The sequence below is a fragment of the Doryrhamphus excisus genome, chromosome 8 (genome assembly GCF_030265055.1).
Source record: "Doryrhamphus excisus isolate RoL2022-K1 chromosome 8, RoL_Dexc_1.0, whole genome shotgun sequence".
Lineage (NCBI taxonomy): Eukaryota > Metazoa > Chordata > Actinopteri > Syngnathiformes > Syngnathidae > Doryrhamphus > Doryrhamphus excisus.
The window spans coordinates 1,465,702-1,479,579 of record NC_080473.1 but is presented as its reverse complement, the minus strand read 5'-3'; the positions used below and the strand labels follow the sequence as shown (position 1 = coordinate 1,479,579).

Below are 13,878 nucleotides of genomic sequence, written 5' to 3'. Positions count from 1 at the left end.
TCCAAAGTAATGAGATCAACACCCATAGCTGCACACTTGCTTAAGGGGTCGGTATGGCAAAAACAATTAGGAAGTAATAAATAAAGCACTATTAAACACTACAAACTCTACAGGAGACACAGAGCTGTTGTAACCGGCTTGCATTCGGGCGCCGCCATCTTGGAACAAATTCAGTCCATATCTATATGAACGGATATGCTTGTTTTTGATATCAGAACAGAAATATTGATATAAAAAAAATATTGATATATTGCCCAGCCCCACTATGACATAAACATAAATCACTCTGAAAAGAAGCGACAGAAAAAAATGTCATTTGTACTTCTAAATATGCTTTGCTTTTCATATTTTGTACTCACTTTTATCTCCCCCAGAACGTTACTCTTCATATGACCAGTAAGAACATGACGGCATCTACCACAAATCCAAAATTCAGTACCGTAGTTTCGACTTTAGTGTGTGTAATTACTTCCAGAGCCGACAATGATTGGTGAATTTCCACAAATTTTGTTATTTATAAATCACATTTTTGTAGTCAAAGCATAGAAAACCTGTTTACGTTTTTTTTTACATTATTAGAGGCCTCTAGACATGAGGCACCCCTGTAGGTAAAACTATACACTCCTAGAGGAAGTGAGTGGGGGGCGAACAGGAGGTGGCTTCGGGGGTCCAAGAGTTGAATTTACTTTGCCAGGACCTTAGCCTGTTTTAAGGATTATTGTGCCGTGCACTAAATGTCTCTTGTTCTGCTGATCTGGTCTGGTGCTTGTGTGTTTCACTCAGCCTTGCAGTAACATTACTGACACCTAGTGACCAGTGTAGAATACTACATACCATCGCAACGTAGCGTCTTGTGAATGCCTTATATTTGTATTTTGCTTAATTTAGCCATTTTTATGTTTGAGCGTGCTTAAATTGGGCCGCACCTTCGACACCCCATGCCATAACGCACTTAAAGTGTCTATGTTACCTTTTGTAACAGTTAAAAAAACAGTTACAAAAGAAAAAGCAAAACAAAGATGTCAAAAATGACTTTGAAATCCAAACTTTTGTATGAATTAAGAAGTATGGTTTCCCTAAATACATGTTTATTCATGCATGTAGGATGACCAGGTGGTTCTGCAGTGCACCGCCTCCATCCTGAAGGAGCAGCAGATTAAACTTTGTCTGTCCTGCGAGGGCTTCGGGAACCGCCTCTGCTTCCTGGAGACCACGTCCAACGCTCAGGTACAACCACTTGGTATCCACCTTGATGCACCTCTGGCCGTTCTTACTTCCTCCATCTTCTTTTTTTGCAGAACGTGCCTCCAGACTTGGCGATATGCAACTTCATTCTGGAGCAATCCTTGTCGGTGCGTGCCCTGCAGGAGATGCTGGCCAACACGGTGGAGATGACCGAGGTAGGGTATTGAAAACGTGGATTGGAGCGAACGGAAAAGGATTTCTCTGTGTGTTTTGGATGCACCATAGACGTGTTATTTGCATGTATTTTACATTGGTTTCCTTATGATATCTGGACCCCTCCCTTCCTCCTCATGCTCAAACAGGCAGTCGATTTGGACAAATGGGTATGTCCGTGAGCATATAACTGTCTCTTTACACTTCTTGTATCATACATCTGTCTCCAGCGTGACTGATGGACCAATCTTACAGTTGTCCTACTGTCCTGTGTCTTAGATGTGTCTTAGATATGTCTTAGACCTCATTTATGCACTTCATTTCATTACAGTCAGGTGCTGGTGTTGGTTCTTGCAGAAATACCATCAGCACCTCGTCCTGCCTCATGTTCCAGATGTTAGCATTGTTTTGCACACCCTTTGTCTCCTCACAATCACGTCTGGCTATTGTGCTATACCCTTCCTACCAATTGTGATTTAACATGAAAACAAATTGATCTTTTTGCAATGTCAGCCCCCCTGTTTGCACCATTAGCTCCATGTCAGGCGTCTCAGACGAGCATTAGCAAGGCGAGCCGGAGGATGAGAATAGCATGGCATGCAGCCCAGTGGGGCGTCCCACCCACCTCTGTCAGAGGTAGAGGGGCAACTAAACACCCCCACAAGCTCTGGCCACACACACACACACACACACACTTAGAAAGACAAGCACCACCACCTGTCCTAATGCAGCGCTAATGCAGAGCGGAGCTAACAGTGTAGCGCTAGCACTGCATACCTGTTGCCGTGTGTGATCCCAGTGGATCATGACTACTTAACCCTGCATTAAGGTCTATTGTTGACACCCAGGTGGTGGGGCCAAATTGTTTTTCTTTACAGTGCATTGTTTGTTCGTGATCACTCCTGTAGTCCAGATATATTTGCGTTATAGGATTTATTTTTGCACTTTACTTTTAGCAAGTTATGATTATTATTATTATTAATAATTCTAATAATATACCAGTATGGTGCCAGGCAATTATGTCATTCATCCATGTGTACTCTCAGGGCATTGAATCCATCATAACAGGACTGTTCAGGCTGTCTTAGAAAACATGCTTCTCATCATAGCAGGCTTCTCTGGTCTTTCAGCTTTATCACTCGAGCAGGCATTATACGTTCATGCTCAAAGACTTGATAGGACAGCTCTTGTCTATCTAGTCTTTGAGCTTTATCACTTGAGCAGGCTTGATACTTTCATGCTCAAAGACTAGATAGGACAGCTTGTGTCCATGTAGTCTTTGAGCTTTATCTCTCGAGCAGGCTTCATATGTTCATGCTCAAAGACTAGATAGGACAGCTGTTTGGTTTTTGAGCTTTATTACACGAGCAGGCTTCATACGTTCATGCTCAAAGACGAGCAAGACTGGCGAGCTGCCTTGTCTAGTCTTTGAGCATGAAATAATGACGATCTAGGTAGACGAGAGATGTCCTATCTAGTCTTTGAGCATGAAGTGATGAAGCCAACTTGGATAAGAGAGATAGGACAGTTCTAGTCAATCTAGTCTCCACTGTCTAGTCTTTCAGGATGTGATGACATTCCCCGAGCATGAACAGATGAAGCCATCTTGGATGAGAGAGCTCAAAGACTATAGATAGAATAGACTTGATAGACTAAAGCTGTCCTATCTAGTCTTTGAGCATAAACTGATGAGGCCTGCTCAGAAGACAGCTCAAAGACTAGATAGAAAATACTAGACAGAATAGAACTGTTCTATTTAGTCCTCTCTCTGCTTGGGCGAGAGAGCTCAGAGACTACTGTCCTAACTCGAGCTTGAACAGATGAAGATGTAGACCAACTAGAGCTGTCCTGTGTAGTCCTATGTCTTTGAGAAGTCTGCTGGAATGAGAGGTGAAATGTCTTCTAAGCCTCCATGAACAGTCCTGGTGTGATGGATTTAATGGCCTGAGAGTACCAGCATATGTAGTGCTGTCGTGGAAAAAAATATTAGACCACTTTATTTCTTCATTTTCTTGTTCATTTTAATGCCTGGTACAACTACGTTTGGACAAATATAACAAATACAACAAAAGTAGCTCATAAGAGTTACATTTTTTACAATGTTATAGTTATTCATTTAAGAATATTAGTGATTTTGGAAAACCATGGAAGTTGCTATATATCATCTCTTAATTTAATCTTAAACCCTTATGGATTATTTATGTAATCATCATTATATCTGTCCAAACAAATGTACCTTTGCTTGTAAGTGAACAAATAAAGTGAAAAAACAAGAGCGGTCTAATATTTTTTTTCTGTGACTGTATTTTCCATTACTCATTCTTATCATACATCTCTTTGCCGATTGGCTGGGAGAAGTCACGTGATCCTACTGCCTTACAGTGAGGCTTGCACTGCCCATACAAAGGGCTACGTGGAAGCTGTCTGTTGTTTCTTTACGATGATGCTGATCTGTGGAATGTTGTGTGTACTTCCACCAGTCCTCCCAAGGTGGCGGCCACCGCACCTTACTGTACGGCCACGCCATCCTACTGAGACACAACCACTCTGGCATGGTAAGATGAATATGGTTGAATATGCTTTGATATAAACCTTCTAAATCTGGGCTGTCTCGTCAGTACCTGAGCTGCTTGACTACGTCTCGCTCACTCACGGACAAGCTGGCCTTCGACGTGGGGCTACAGGAAGACTCCACCGGTGAACTTCTCCACTCTTAAGACTTTGTGCCGTCTGGTATCTCGTAAAAGATGCCCTGACTCAGCACTCTTGTCCTTCCAGGTGAGGCATGCTGGTGGACCATTCATCCAGCCTCCAAGCAAAGGTCAGAAGGTGAAAAGGTCAGGGTGGGCGATGACCTCATCCTAGTCAGTGTATCGTCAGAGAGATACCTGGTGAGACTCTTTGAATTCCTCTGACGTCGTTGCATGTTTACCTGACCCGTTGTCTACACTCTTGGTCCTCAGCATTTGTCCTACGCTAGTGGAGACCTCATGGTGGACGCCTCCTTCATGCAGACTCTGTGGAACATGAACCCCATTAGCTCAGGATGTGAACTCGCTGAAGGTACAAGCGCGCTTCGCCAAGGTACATTGACGATTGACACGTGCAACTTCATGGTGGCCCGTGTTCCTCCTTTCAGGGTTTTTGACGGGGGGTCACGTTCTCCGGCTGTTTCACGGCCACATGGACGAATGTCTGGCCATCGCCACACCAGAGGAAGGAGAGGAGAAGCGCAGGTGAGAGGGGTGCAGCGTGGGTGCTTGTAGACAAGACTCAGCAAAAAACGACATCTTTGTAATTGCTAAGGACGGCTAATGCAAACAAGGACAATGACATGCTGCCAAGCTCTTCTGCAGGCTGCCATTAGGCTATTGAACTGTATTTTCTGTTCACAATCATTTCCCTTCTCCATGTCTATGTCCCTGTATTGGTGTTCAGGATGGCTCACTACGAAGGTGGTGCTGTGTGCAGCCAGGCTCGTTCCCTGTGGAGGCTGGAGCCTTTAAGGATCAGGTGATTTTATCGTCAAGCACATCTTAGTGCTAATTTGTCCCTGTGGATTTAGTGCATAATATATTATTATTAGTGCAGTGGAACCTCAGCTTTTGTCATGAGTCTGTTACAGAAGGTCTGATGACATTTTTTTCCCCATAGAACACAATGCAATACAATGAATCCATTCCAAACCCAAAAATATGAACACAAAACACATTTGATAGAAAATCCTTCCAGTTTTAAATGCAGAAAACAGTGCAAAGTATGTATAAATGAGGAATTAAATGGTTAAACATGTTGATGAGTGGAGGGAGAAGGGGAGGGAATGGAAGAACCTTTGGGACACTGGTTCACGAGCTGGTTTTATAGTGTTATTTTGTAGCTGTACACTCAGAAATGCACGGTGCATTTGAACTTGAGTGTTTTATAGGAGGAAGAACAAAGACAAATTGAGTCGTTTGTTGTTCTGTGTATACGAACAAATAAAACACACACATACTAAAATAAAGATTCTCTAGTGGGACGATGGCGGCACGGCGGTCAAGTGGTTAGCTCGCAGACCTCACAGCTAGGAGACAAGGATTCAATTCCACCCTCGGCCATCTCTGTGTGGAGTTTGCATGTTCTCCCCGTGCATGCGTGGGTTTTCTCCGGGTACTCCGGTTTCCTCCCACATTCCAAAAACATGCTAGGTTAATTGGCGACTCCAAATTGTCCACAGGTATGAATGTGAGTGTGAATGGTGTTTGTCTATATGTGCCCTGTGATTGGCTGGCGACCAGTCCAGGGTGTACACCGCCTCTCGCCCAAAGACAGCTGGGATAGGCTCCAGCACCCCCGCGACCCTTGTGAGGAAAAGCGGTAGAAAATGAATGAATGAATGAATAGTGTGACGATATCTATCGATAGTGTCGCAGCTATCCACGCGTGGATGCCTTGTTTGTGTTGATTCTCCGGAATAACAAAGGTTCTATTTTGTTAGGTGCACTGTTTGACAACATGATAACCGAGACAGCACATGGCCAATGTTTTTCTGCAGTTGGAGCGGCAGCCACTTGAAGTGGGGGCAGTCTTTCCGCATCCGCCACATCACCACAGGCCGGTACCTGTGTCAGGATGAGGAGAAGGGCCTGCTGGTGGTGGACTCGGACAGGGCCAACACCAAACTGTCTGCTTTCTGTTTCCGCGCTTCAAAGGTCAGATTTAGCTTCGTCGTGACCGTGCGCTGGTATCGCTTTGTCTCAACCGCGTGCTTTTGCATGAGCAGGAGAAGGTGGACGTGGCCCAGAAGCGAGACGTTGAGGGGATGGGCATCCCGGAGATAAAGTACGGAGAGTCCATGTGCTTTGTGCAGCATGTGTCCACCGGCCTGTGGCTCACGTACGCCGCGCTGGATGCCAAAGCTGCTCGCCTGGGAATGATGAAGAGGAAGGTGAGCTTAGAATGGTCATGATCATCAATGAGAGGGAATCAGCTCTTTCCCTGATTTTGTTCATGCTTCCAGGTCATGCTGCACCAAGAAGGCCATATGGACGACGCCCTCACTGTGTCTCGATCCCAGACTGAAGAGTCTCAAGCTGCTCGTATGATTTACAGCACCATGGGTCTCTTCAGGCAGTTCATCAAGTAAGTCTTCATGCATGCATTTATTAAAGATGTTAGTATTGATAGCAGTCAATGATAAATCGCTACAAGCTCTGCAGGTTCACTTCAGGTCGGCTGTGAATTGATTTGCATTCTCACAGGGGCTTGGACTCTCTGAGCGGGAAGAACAAATCTCCAGGAGCTGTGTCACTCCCTCTGGAGGGAGTCATCCTCTCACTGCAAGATCTCATCTTCTACTTTAGTCCCCCCGAGGAGGAGCTGGAGCACGAGGAGAAGCAGACCAAGCTCCGCTCCCTGCGTAATCGGCAGAATCTCTTTCAAGAGGAGGCACGTGCAGACACCGTAACATCACGTGCAACATGTAGCCGAGGCTTCTTAGTCATATTCCGTGTGTCGCTGGGTTTCTGCACCAGGGAATGATCACCATCGTGCTGGAGTGCATCGACCGGCTCAACGTGTACAACACAGCCGCGCACTTCTCTGAGTGTGCAGGGGAGGAAGCTGCCGAGTCCTGGAAGGAGATTGTCAACCTTCTTTACGAGCTACTGGGTACTGAATCACAAACATTTAGTATGATAACGAAAAAAGTCACTTTGACTTTGTCTTCCCTGTCTTGCAAAGCTTCCCTCATCAGGGGCAACCGTTCCAACTGCGCCTTGTTCTGCGACAATCTGGACTGGCTGGTCAGCAAACTGGACCGTCTGGAGGCCTCGTCAGGTAAGGCTTGGGCCCTCCAAGAGGCTCCCACAGGGCTTGGAATGAGGGGCACATGATCTGATCAGAAAGGCTCAGATGATGTTTAAGTCAATTTATATAATAATGTATAAAATCGTTCAATTCCCCCCTTCGGCCATCTCTGTGTGGAGTTTGCATGTTCTCCCCGTGCATGCGTGGGTTTTCTCCGGGTACTCCGGTTTCCTCCCACATTCCAAAAACATGCTAGGTTAATTGGCGACTCCAAATTGTCCATAGGTATGAATGTGAGTGTGAATGGTTGTTTGTCTATATGTGTCCTGTGATTGGCTGGCCACCAGTCCAGGGTGTACACCGCCTCTCGCCCAAAGACGGCTGGGATAGGCTCCAGCACCCCCGCGACCCTCGTGAGGATAAGCAGTAGAAAATGAATGAATGAATGAACTTAGGATGACAATGCCACTGTAAATGAAAATGTAAATGAATAAATAAATATTACAAGTAATAAATAGGATTAAAATGAATAACAAACAGGACATGCCGCCCTCGTCCTATGTTCAGAGAGTTAATTTCATATCTTTATTATGGGGACACACGGTGGCCTAGTGGTTTGCATGTTCGGCATCTCTGTTTGAACAACTGAACAACTTTCTCTCACATCCCCAAAACATGCATGCTAGGTTAATATAGTGTGAATGCTTGTGTGTCTATGTGTGCCCTGTGACCAGTCCAGGGTGTACCCCGCTTGTCGCTCAAAGACAGCTAGGATAGGCTCCAGCACACTAGTGAGCACAAGTGGTATAGAAAATGGATGGATGGATATTTATTATGCAGTATCTATATGTGTCTTTGTTTAGTAGTGGAATTATGTGTCATTTGGTAGGCCACATTCATGTCACAGCTGCTCTCACATGCAATTAGTTGCATTTTGTGTGAAAAATAATACATTTTTTAACAATTTCACATTTTTTTTCTCATTGTGTGAATGCTCAGAATGGGTAAATTGCTGGTTCAATCCTCAGTTCTCATGGAAAGTGCAACATATTTATACATTTAAACAATCACTTTCCAGACCCGAGTTCGATTCCACCCTCTCTCTCTGTGGAGTTTGCATGTTCTCCCCGTGCATGCGTGGGTTTTCTCCGGGTACTCCGGTTTTCTCGCACATTCCAGGTTACACATGCTAGGTTAATTGGCCACTCCAAATTGTCCATAGGTATGAATGTGAGTGTGAATGGTTGTTTGTCTATATGTGCCCTGTGATTGGCTAGCCACCAGTCCAGGGTGTACCCCGCCTCTTGCCCGAAGACAGCTCCAGGACCCTCGCGACCCTCGTGAGGATAAGCGGTAGAAAATGAATGAATGAATGAACTTTCCATTTTTACATTCCAACATTTCATATTCTGTTTTTTTGTGGACAAAGTCAATATCGCCCCCTATCGGTGGAAAGACGTTTTAACATAACATAACGTTCTGCTTATTCTGTGCACTATGGCATGGCTCAGGTCGTAGAGTGGTGGTCTACCAACTTTCCACAGAACAAAGTTAGCTAGTTTTTTCATACATGACAGTTTCGAGTGCCCACTACAGTCTTCCTCAGAAGTCACGTGATGTTCTTGTGACAAACTGATGGTTGCTGGTTCGATCCTCAGTGGGTGAATGATTACATCACTCTTCCAGAATATTTCAGCATTCTTTCACTTCAGTTCAGCTTCAGCATTTCAGAATTCACATGCATTTTTTACTGAAATTTCTTCATCTGGTTAGTGATTGGTTTTATAGTCATTTGGTTTCTGACCCAAACCACTTAGAAGTGCCTCACTGTGACTTCCGTGTATTTTCTTTAAACGTGTAGGTATCCTGGAGGTGCTCTACTGTGTGCTCATTGAAAGTCCTGAGGTTCTGAACATCATCCAGGAGAACCACATCAAGTCCATAATCTCTCTTCTGGACAAGCACGGAAGGAACCACAAGGTGTGTTTGAGTCTCTCATTTTCCTGCTTGATTCACAGTAGTGCTGTCTCTAGGTTCTAGATGTCCTTCGGTCTCTGTGTGTGTGCAACGGTGTCGCTGTGAGGTCCAATCAGAACCTTATCACTGAAAACCTGCTGCCGGGTCGCGACCTGCTGCTGCAGACCAACATTGTGAACTACGTGACCAGGTACTGGAAGAGGTGACGGTGAAGATGTGGTGATGGCGGTGATGATGATGATGTGTCCTGTGTGCTCAGTGTTCGGCCAAATATCTTTCTGGGCACATGCGAGGGCTCCACGCAGTACAAGAAGTGGTACTACGAGATGATGGTGGACTACGTGGAGCCTTATGTGACGGCGCAGGCGTCTCACCTGCGTGTGGGCTGGGCCATGACAGAAGGCTACAGCCCCTACCCTGGAGGCGGGGAGGGCTGGGGGGGTAACGGCGTGGGAGACGACCTCTACTCCTACGGCTTTGATGGTCTCCACTTATGGTCAGGTAAGACGATTCCCTCAGCTCCGTGTTTAGGATCTTACCCGCCTGTGCCTTCATACCATGCCGTGTGCTGTCCTTCAGGCACCGTCCCTCGCCAGGTGGCCTCGCCCAGCGCTCACACTCTAGCCGCCGACGATGTGGTCAGTTGTTGTTTGGATCTGAGCGTGCCCAGTATCTCCTTCCGCATAAACGGACACCCGGTTCAGGGCATGTTTGAGAACTTCAACGTGGACGGCCTCTTCTTCCCAGTCATTAGCTTCTCAGCTGGAGTCAAGTAAGAGCAATGTCGGCTAGCTATCGTCAATAATTCAAGATTCCACTCTCCTGTCTCTCCAGAGCTCGTTTCCTCTTGGGTGGTCGTCACGGAGACTTCAAATTCATGCCCCCGCCCGGCTACGCCCCGTGCTACGAGGCACTGCTGCCGAGGGAGAGGATGCGCATCGAGCCCATCAAGGAGTACAAGCATGACTTCAGCGGCGTGCGGAACCTGCTTGGGCCCACCCTGTCGCTCACCCACACTTCCTTCACACCCTGCCCGGTGGACACGGTCCAGGTAAACCCCCTCCCACCCACTCCCACAAGGACAGCCAAAGTCATCATGTGTTTCTTTTGTGCACCCCTGTTGTAGATTGTGTTGCCTCCGCACCTTGAGAGAATTCGAGAGAAGCTGGCGGAGAACATTCACGAGCTCTGGGCCATCACCCGCATTGAGCAGGGCTGGACTTATGGGACTGTGAGTATGGAGTTAGGCAGCAACATCCATATTTATCTAGCTGTCCTTAAAACTCCTCAGTGCCCCTCTTGGTTGAATTCGAGGTAGTGGTCAGGACCTGGAAAAAGTAGATGTGTTTCTTTTTAAACACATTACAATATTATTATTTTTGCTTCACAGTTCAGAGATGACAACAAGAAGCTTCATCCGTGTTTGGTGGACTTCCAGAGTCTCCCCGAGCCTGAGAGGAACTACAACCTGCAGATGTCTGGAGAGACTCTCAAGTCAGTTTCTCTTTCTTAAAGGGATTGTTTGCAGATGGCGCAAGATTACATTTTGTCAACCATAAAATACGACACCACCCCCAAAATATTTATTTTTCACAGTTACTAATTGAACTGCATAGAACTTCAATTGAATAAGATACATCTGTCGTTCGAACACAAACACACGAGCACGCAAAAGCAGTTTCAAGGAAGCCATCAATAACTTTCAGTCATTTTCACCAGGACCGGGGGTGTCCAAAGTGCAACCCGGGGGCCATTTGCGGTCCACAGCTTGTTTTTTTATTGGCCTGTGGCACATTGTAGAAATAAAATTAAACAAAAAAAAAAAAATAGAGCAAAGGGGCAAAATTGCGAGAGAAGACCAGATCAGTTACTTCTTGTCACCTCATCATCATGTGACAGGACTCTCCTGGCGCTGGGCTGCCATGTGGGCATGGGTGACGAGAAGGCAGAGGAGAATCTTAAGAGGATCAAGCTGCCAAAGACGTACGTTCACTCTTATGTTTGACTGTAACAAGTACTTGATGTATGGTTAAAACGGATTGGTCCCTTCCACAGCTATGTGATGACCAACGGATACAAGCCTGCACCACTCGACCTCAGCCATGTCAAACTGACACCCAACCAGAACCAGCTGGTGGAGAAACTGGCAGAGAATGGGCACAACGTCTGGGCAAGGGACCGCGTACGTCAGGGCTGGACTTACAGCATCGTGCAGGTAACGTGTTTACTTTATTCAGAAATCCACATACTGTATATTGCATGTTTGTAAATCCATACCCTTCTTAGGACATCCTTAATAAGCGAAACCCTCGTCTGGTGCCCTACAACCTGCTGGACGAGAGAACCAAGAAAACCAACCGGGACAGTGTGAACAACGCGGTCCGCACACTCATCGGCTACGGCTACAACATCGAGCCTCCAGATCAGGAGAGCAGTGAGTCCTCCTAGAGAAACACACCTTAAACCCACTTGTGACACCTGCTAGACTTCACCTACTTCACCTGCTCCGCCGTCCTACAGCTGGACACGGCCTGGAGAACATCCGCGGGGACAAGGTTCGAATCTTCAGGGCCGAGAAGTCGTATGCTATCACGCAAGGGAAGTGGTACTTTGAGTTTGAAGCCGTCACCACGGGGGAAATGAGAGTTGGCTGGGCTCGTCCGAGCGTCCGATCGGATACAGAGCTGGGAGCGGATGAACTTGCTTATGTCTTTAACGGCAATAAGGTCAGTCCGCCTTCTGTGATTCTTCTAGCAATCTGTACATGGGCAGATGATATGTGACTAAAAGCAGAATACACATTATTTACATGTTCGTATTAAATGACAACTTTCTTACCAATATCCTCTACTCTGATACAATAGATACTTCACTACTACTATGCTTATATGCCGATAACAACTGATATATCACAAAACAGGGACAACAACAAAATATTTTTAGTTGTTTTGGGGGTTATTGGAACCCCAAAATGGGGGAATTATATTGTGGAATTAATCTTTCTGTGAACACGTCAACTTCACACTTTTCTTTCACAACATGTTTTGTTAATTGTTTTGAATGTGATGTCTACCGAAAGCCTCATTCTTTTAGAATTACAGATATCCAGATAATGTCAGGTAAGGCCTTTATTTTTATTTATTTTTTTAACTCTAGGCCAAACTGGGAAATAATGCCAGCAACATATTTTTTGTTTTGGGGTAAGACCCCCAAAATGTGGGAATTACTGTATATTGTAGATGATTTGCATGTGCATTATTAAATGACAACTTTAATACTAATATCCTATATATCGATACCATCCAGCACTTTATTACACATATCCATATGAACTGATATACAGTATCAGAAGACAGGGATATACAGTAAACAACTAATTTGTTTGGGGGTTAATGGGACGCCGACCAGTCCAGGGTGTACCCCGCCTCTCACCCAAAGACCGCTGGGATAGGGTCCAGCATGCCCGCGACCCTAGTGAGGATAAGCGGTAGAAAATGGATTGATGGGTTAATGCAGGGGTCGGGAACCTTTTTGGCTACGAGAGCCATGAAGACCAGATATTTTAAAATGTGTATCTGTGAGAGCCATATACATTTTTTTAAACATTGAATGCAATAAAATGTGTGCATTTGTATGTAAGACCAACAGTTTTAGTTATAATGGGCTCTAATTACGTAGACCAGGCACACTACCCCACGCCAAGGGGGTGTGGCCAGCACACTTTTGTGAGCAGCGCAGTGTCCAATAATAAATTAAATACTTGTTGCCATTAATACAACTTCTGCTGCTGCATGGTTTTGCACCATACTCCGTACACATATTTCATTCTTTTAGCCATCTTCGTCAGAAGGCTTGGTTCTGCAGCTTTAGCTAGGTGACTATTTGACTAAAGGAGGAAAGTTTGCATTTACATCTTAATGACCGAGGTACACTACCGCATTACCCAGTAATAATCGAGTTTTGGTGTTTGACCCGGAAAATATCATCAGGAAAGATGGATATGGTCGGCCATATTGCAGTAGAAAATAGATGGACGGATTAAAATGCATAAGAAAGTTGTTGCTTTTTAATATTTTTAACAGTGATTTCTGTGATGTTTACTTTAAAATGTTATCATTTTTATTGTGGTAAATGCTTGAGAGCCAGATACAGTCATCAAAAGAGCCCTACCTGGCTCCCGAGCCATAGGTTCCCTACCTCTGGGTTAATGGGACGCCCAAAATTTTGGAATTGCTGTATATTGTAGATGATTTGCATATGCATTATTAAATGACAACTTATCAATATCCTATATACTGATACCATCCAGGATATCTTCATTACACATACCGATATGAACTCATATATCAGAACACAGATATACAACAAATGTGTTTGTTTTGGAAGTTATGGACCCCTAAAATGGGGGTGTTTTATGGATTTTATGGATTTGTTTGAAGTCCAACTGCACTAAAGAAGACATCTGATCATCTTCAGGCACAAAGGTGGCACATTGGCAACGAGCCCTTCGGTCGCCAGTGGCAGTCGGGTGACGTGGTCGGTTGCATGATTGACCTGACGGAGATGAACATCATGTTCACACTCAACGGCGAAATGCTTATCAGCGACTCTGGCTCGGAGATGGCTTTTAAAGACATTGAAATTGGGGAAGGTGAGGATTTTAGATGCTATTGGAATGGTTTGTTTGGTTTGATGCAGTGTGTGTGTGCGGCTTTG

The 13,878-nt window shown here is 45.3% G+C and overlaps 1 protein-coding gene across 5 annotated transcripts in view; it reads left to right on the top strand.

Moving 5' to 3' along the window:
• The window catches only part of ryr1b (ryanodine receptor 1b (skeletal)), a 70,635-nt gene that overhangs the window by 11,060 nt on the left and 45,697 nt on the right, over positions 1 to 13,878 (top strand). For 4 of the 5 annotated variants that reach the window (XM_058079400.1, XM_058079404.1, XM_058079402.1 and 1 more), the window contains exons 3-29: positions 1,105 to 1,227; positions 1,299 to 1,400; positions 1,548 to 1,568; positions 3,879 to 3,953; positions 4,017 to 4,095; positions 4,177 to 4,289; positions 4,362 to 4,461; positions 4,538 to 4,634; positions 4,837 to 4,911; positions 5,933 to 6,089; positions 6,161 to 6,325; positions 6,398 to 6,519; positions 6,639 to 6,825; positions 6,912 to 7,047; positions 7,120 to 7,215; positions 9,047 to 9,165; positions 9,219 to 9,352; positions 9,422 to 9,663; positions 9,742 to 9,934; positions 9,997 to 10,213; positions 10,289 to 10,393; positions 10,553 to 10,656; positions 11,062 to 11,145; positions 11,218 to 11,377; positions 11,449 to 11,596; positions 11,683 to 11,888; positions 13,639 to 13,813. In XM_058079400.1, the coding sequence (XP_057935383.1) occupies positions 1,105 to 1,227; positions 1,299 to 1,400; positions 1,548 to 1,568; positions 3,879 to 3,953; positions 4,017 to 4,095; positions 4,177 to 4,289; positions 4,362 to 4,461; positions 4,538 to 4,634; positions 4,837 to 4,911; positions 5,933 to 6,089; positions 6,161 to 6,325; positions 6,398 to 6,519; positions 6,639 to 6,825; positions 6,912 to 7,047; positions 7,120 to 7,215; positions 9,047 to 9,165; positions 9,219 to 9,352; positions 9,422 to 9,663; positions 9,742 to 9,934; positions 9,997 to 10,213; positions 10,289 to 10,393; positions 10,553 to 10,656; positions 11,062 to 11,145; positions 11,218 to 11,377; positions 11,449 to 11,596; positions 11,683 to 11,888; positions 13,639 to 13,813 (3,535 nt within the window). The remainder of the gene's footprint in view (positions 1 to 1,104; positions 1,228 to 1,298; positions 1,401 to 1,547; positions 1,569 to 3,878; positions 3,954 to 4,016; positions 4,096 to 4,176; positions 4,290 to 4,361; positions 4,462 to 4,537; positions 4,635 to 4,836; positions 4,912 to 5,932; positions 6,090 to 6,160; positions 6,326 to 6,397; positions 6,520 to 6,638; positions 6,826 to 6,911; positions 7,048 to 7,119; positions 7,216 to 9,046; positions 9,166 to 9,218; positions 9,353 to 9,421; positions 9,664 to 9,741; positions 9,935 to 9,996; positions 10,214 to 10,288; positions 10,394 to 10,552; positions 10,657 to 11,061; positions 11,146 to 11,217; positions 11,378 to 11,448; positions 11,597 to 11,682; positions 11,889 to 13,638; positions 13,814 to 13,878) is intronic. The other variant, XM_058079403.1, reaches the window with a different exon arrangement.